General features: G+C 47.6%; 1 protein-coding gene and 3 non-coding genes across 4 annotated transcripts in view; all 4 read left to right on the top strand.

The window, feature by feature from the left end:
- LOC134469059 (rho-associated protein kinase 2-like) overlaps positions 1-5,000 on the top strand; it is an 18,915-nt gene that overhangs the window by 3,092 nt on the left and 10,823 nt on the right. Inside the window, exons 4-7 of the mRNA XM_063223075.1 lie at positions 729-805; positions 1,161-1,249; positions 1,831-1,909; positions 4,502-4,805. Coding sequence (XP_063079145.1) covers positions 729-805; positions 1,161-1,249; positions 1,831-1,909; positions 4,502-4,805 — 549 coding nt within the window. The remainder of the gene's footprint in view (positions 1-728; positions 806-1,160; positions 1,250-1,830; positions 1,910-4,501; positions 4,806-5,000) is intronic.
- On the top strand, positions 1,964-2,036 carry trnar-ccg (transfer RNA arginine (anticodon CCG)). Its single transcript has one exon. It is a non-coding gene; the product is annotated as a tRNA-Arg (tRNA).
- trnar-ccg (transfer RNA arginine (anticodon CCG)) lies at positions 2,601-2,673 on the top strand. Its single transcript has one exon. It is a non-coding gene; the product is annotated as a tRNA-Arg (tRNA).
- Positions 3,727-3,799, top strand: trnar-ccg (transfer RNA arginine (anticodon CCG)). Its single transcript has one exon. It is a non-coding gene; the product is annotated as a tRNA-Arg (tRNA).

Raw genomic sequence — 5,000 nt, 5'->3', positions numbered from 1 at the left:
CATAGTAAAAAATGCAGTATTACTGTAATTTAACACTTAGAGACTTCTCTGGGACCAATACACTAGAAGAAGTTAAATTGACTTTCTATGTGTTGAATTAACATTGTATTTTTTATTATGAAGTCCTTAGCTTTCTGTTCTCAAATAATTATTCAAATGATTTGGTCTACTTCTTTGAACTCTGTTGAATTTGGTCATTGAATTCTTCTTATCTCCTGTCTTTTGCTGATCTTGGTTTTAAGGCTTACAATCATTTCCTATCTTCCTAACTACTTCTTCCTTACTGCTTTCCTGTCTTCCTTTCTTTCTCTTTCTCTTTCTCTTTCCTTTCTCTTTCCTTTCTCTTCTTTTCTTCCTCTATTCCCCATCCTTGGTGTGTGTCAGTGCGCATCACACAAACTCAAATGTCCGAGTCCATGTCGTTCACGTACCAGCGCAGCATGCGCTCCGTGAGCGTGCACACTCGCCCGCGATTGGCCGGCAGTTCAGGGGAAGAGGAGGAGTCAGAGGATGAGGGGGAGGGGCGAGACCGGGCACGCTTAGCCTTGCCCTGTCCTCCCGGGGCCGAAGGTGACTAACACACACGATTACAATCTGTGTGTGTGTAAATCAGTGTGGTTTTATGATATTGTGTGCCCCTGGTTTGTGTGTTGTGTGCATACGTGTGTGTGTGTGTGTGTTGTCTTTTTGTATACTCATATTGGCATGTCTGGTCTCTGTCTGTTTAGTGTCATCAGACCCCAGGCTAGAAGGCTGGCTAGCCATGCCATCCAAAAACAGCAAGAGGTTCGCCTGGGACAAAAAGGTATGTGGCACACGCACACACACGCACACACACACACACACACACACACACACACACACACACACACACACACACACACACACACACACACACATGCACCCATGCATACATGCACACACATGTACACACTGGCATGAATGCAGACACATACTGTACATCATGTGTGCATCGTCATACTGTAAAACTGCATTGCTTAATAGTCTAAGACCGTGTGTGTGTGTGTGTGTGTGTGTGTGTGTGTGTGTGTGTGTGTGTGTGTGTGTGTGTGTGTGTGTGTGTGTGTGTGTGTGTGTGTGTGTGTGTGTGTGTGTGTGTGTGTGTGTGTGTGTGTGTGTGTGTGTGTGTCCATCTGCAGTATGTGGTTGTGAGCAGTAAGAAGATACTATTCTACAACAATGAGGTGGACAAAGAGCAGTCGAACCCGTTCATGGTGCTGGACATAGAGTGAGTTACATGTCCATCCTTATATTTATTGATTTTCTTAATGAAAATAACTTTACATACAACTAATACATTGTTTTATGTTTCATTGCAATGAGAAGACTGTTCAAACCAGCTTTTTGATTACTAACATAACTTGTCTCTCTGTTAACTTTTTTGGTCTTTTGAAATGTTCACCATATCTTCGCCTCCTTTTCCTCATCCTGTTCCTTTTCTTCTCCTCGTCTTCCCTTCGTCCCCTGTTTCCTCCTCCACCTCCTCCTCCTCCTCCTCTTTCCTTTCCTCCTTCCTCTTTCTTTCCCCCTCCTCCTCCTCTTTTCACTCTTCTCCTCTTCACACTTCCTCCTCCTTCCTTTCCTCCCCCTCCTCCTCTTCTCCCTCTTCTCCTCCATGCCTCTTCTTCCTCCTCCTTGTTCCTTTCCCCCTCTCCTCATCCCTTTCTTCCACCTCCTCCTCCTCCTCCTCTTCTCTCCCTTCTCCTCCTCACCTCTTCCTCTACCTCCTCCTCCTCCTCCTCTTCCTCCACCTCCTCCTCCCTTTCTTCCACCACCTCCTCCTGCTCTCCTTGTCTGTCCCCTCTACAGTAAACTCTTCCACGTGAGGCCTGTCACCCAGACTGATGTCTACCGTGCTGATGTCAGAGAAATCCCACGCATCTTCCAGGTAAACAACCCTGTGTCCGTCTGAACATGTATATCGGGGAAGGTTTAGGCAGAGGGCCCAGTGGCCTAATGGATAAGGCATCAGCCTCCGGAGCTGGGGATTGTGGGTTCAAGTCCCACCTGTGTCGTGCAGGGTCAGCTTTAAATAACCCCTACATTAAAGCTCATCCATGAAGTCATTCAGAGATGTAGGCTAGCTCTAGCAAAGAGGTTGGATATATAATAAGAGGAATCGAAATACGCCCACTCAATGCAAAAGTGTGTGCTGAAAATGGTCTCCTAAGGGGTCGTTGTCCCTCCTTCTTCTTCTCTTTTCGTGGTGTTTGCACAAGACGTGCGCTACTCCAAAGGTCTCCTAATCGAAGGTCTCCTAAAGGGGCGTTCACCCGACGTAAAGTGGATACCGGAAAAGAACCCGCCTGCTTTACCTCACTCTCATATACGATTCTCTGGCTATAGGTTCACTGTTATCAGCCCAGACCTGAATCTTTATTTTGGATGAAAAGTGCAGAAAAGTGAATGTCTGAGTGTCTTAATTTGTTGAGGACTCACTGTAGCTCCTTTGTACCTGTTGTACCATGACATGAATGAATGAATGAATGAATCTTAGGATCAGTTTCTATCACTCATTATTTCTGCCTGAGACGCTGGCTAATATTACCATAATACTGTACACCAGTTGTTAAGCAGAGGGCCCAGTGGCCTAATGGATAAGGCATCAGCCTCCGGAGCTGGGGATTGTGGGTTCAAGTCCCACCTGGGTCGTGAGGTCTCAACTTTAAATAAAGCTCATGTGTAATGTTGTCATTGGAAACATAAAACTGGTTGGATTGGAGGGCATCTGGGTCGTCTTACGCACCAAGGAAGAGATTTCCCAGCCATCTAATCTGGGTCTTTCAGGCATAAAAAGAGAATATGTGGGTCCAGTGGCCTCGTGCATAGTGATTCAGTCTCCAGAGCTGAGAATCTTGGGTTCAAGGCCTGGCAGGGTAGAGCAAGTGCAAAGACCTACATACTGAGGATCTTCTGTGGTGGTGTGCAGGCAATTATGGCTGATTGGCATTTAACATCTAGGGGAGCTAGTCTTAGACCCATGTATGGGGCACCTAAGTCACGCCCTCTACTTCCTGGTTCATGGGGCAGGGGGATTCAAAAAATAATTACTGGGCTTGAAAATGAGTGTCTTTTTGACACCAATCCAAACATTGGACCTCATGCACCCTATGCACCACAAATCCAAAAATCACTCATTTTCAAGCCCTGTGATTATTTTTTGACTATTATTTTTTTCATGAACCAGGAAGTAGAGGGCGTGACTTAGGTGCCCCATAGGCCCTTTCATTTGCCTAATGCAAAGTCATCTCTTGCATAAATTGATTGATTGTAAGTGACACACAAGTGTCCTCAGTTATTGAAGCCCAGGTTCACTGTTATCAGGCGAGAACTGAAGCGGCCTTTTGGAGGAAATGTGAAGAAATGTCAAAGTCAGAGTGTCTAATTTGTTGCAGACTTACTGTAGCTCATTTGACGTACCAAGACATGGATGACTGAATCTTTTTTTTTCATTGTTTTAGTCTTTATTCATTATAGGATAGTGACAGGAAGCAAGTGGGGAGGGAGAGATGGGGAAGGGCCATCAAAGGACCTGGGCCAGTAATCGAACCCATGTCAGCCGCATGGTAGACAAGTGCCCTACCCTTTGGCCACGGCAGGGCTGCCAGAATGCCTGAATGTTATAAACAGTTTCCATCAGATTACCTCTGCCTGAGATGCTGCCTAACAATACGGTAGTGTAATACTGCACCATGTCAGGCAGAGGGCCCAGTGGCCTAATGGATAAGGTATCAGCCTCCGGAGCTGGGGATTGTGGGTTCAAGTCCCACCTGGGTCGTTCAAGGACAATTTTAAACATTCCCTACAGTGTGGATTATCCTTGATTTAAAACATGAAATTATTGGCTAAAGGAATTATAGGCACATGTAATGGTAGAATGGCCCTTTTCTTAGCCTCATGTGTTGATAAGCAACTTTCAGAAGTTTGAAAACAACACAAGATATACTGCAAGCCTCGGTATTCTAATGCCTCTTTTCCACTGCTGGTTTTCAGGTAGGCCTACAGCTCGACACAGCGCGCCTCGGCCTCTGCTTTTTGCGTTTCAAATAGGCACGACGCAGCTCAATCGTAAAGGAAAAAGTGGCGGCCGAGTCCAGCTGTGTTGAGCTGTAGGCCTACCAGAAAACCGGCAGTGGAAAAGAGGCACAGAGGCTTGCCACTATGAAAAACACATACTATTCCTGCATGCTTGTATGTTGTTCAGTACACACACACACACACACACACACACACACACACACACACACACACACACACACACACACACACACACACACACACACACACACACCACACACACACACAACACACACACACACACACACACACACACACACCACACACACACACACACACACACACACACACACACACTTCTCCACTCATCCCCACTCATCCCTCCTTCACCCCCAACAACCCACCCCCCCCCTCCATCTCTCTCCCTCCCACTCTTCCCTACTCTCCTCTCCCCTCCAAACAGATCCTGTATGCCAACGAGGGCGAGTGCAAGCGTGGAGAAGCGTCCGAGACGTCTACCCACGAGACCCTGAGCCTGTCCCCCGGGGGCGGGGAGGGAGCCGGGGGCTCGGGGGCGGCGTACATCAGCCACAAGGGCCACGAGCTGGTGCCCACGCTCTACCACTTCCCCTCCAGCTGCGAGGCCTGCACCCGGCCCCTGTGGCACGTCTTCAAGCCGCCGCCCGCCCTGGAGTGCCGACGCTGCCACACCAAGTGCCACCGCGAGCACCTGGACCGCAAGGAGGAGGTGTTGGCACCCTGCCGAGGTGGGATTGGGATTGGGATTGGGATTGGGATTGGGATTGGGATTACGGCAGTGGTTCCCAAATGTATTCAGTGGGGACCCCCTTTTGGACTTGAGAAAATGTTTACTACTTCTACTTCTACTTCTACTTCTACTTCTACTTCTACTTCTACTTCTACTTCTACTTCTACTACTACTTCTATTACTACTTCTATTA

Source organism: Engraulis encrasicolus, chromosome 18 (genome assembly GCF_034702125.1).
Source record: "Engraulis encrasicolus isolate BLACKSEA-1 chromosome 18, IST_EnEncr_1.0, whole genome shotgun sequence".
Classification (NCBI taxonomy): Eukaryota; Metazoa; Chordata; class Actinopteri; order Clupeiformes; family Engraulidae; genus Engraulis; species Engraulis encrasicolus.
The sequence above is the reverse complement of the archived record's forward strand: the minus strand, read 5'-3'. Positions and strand labels throughout refer to the sequence as shown.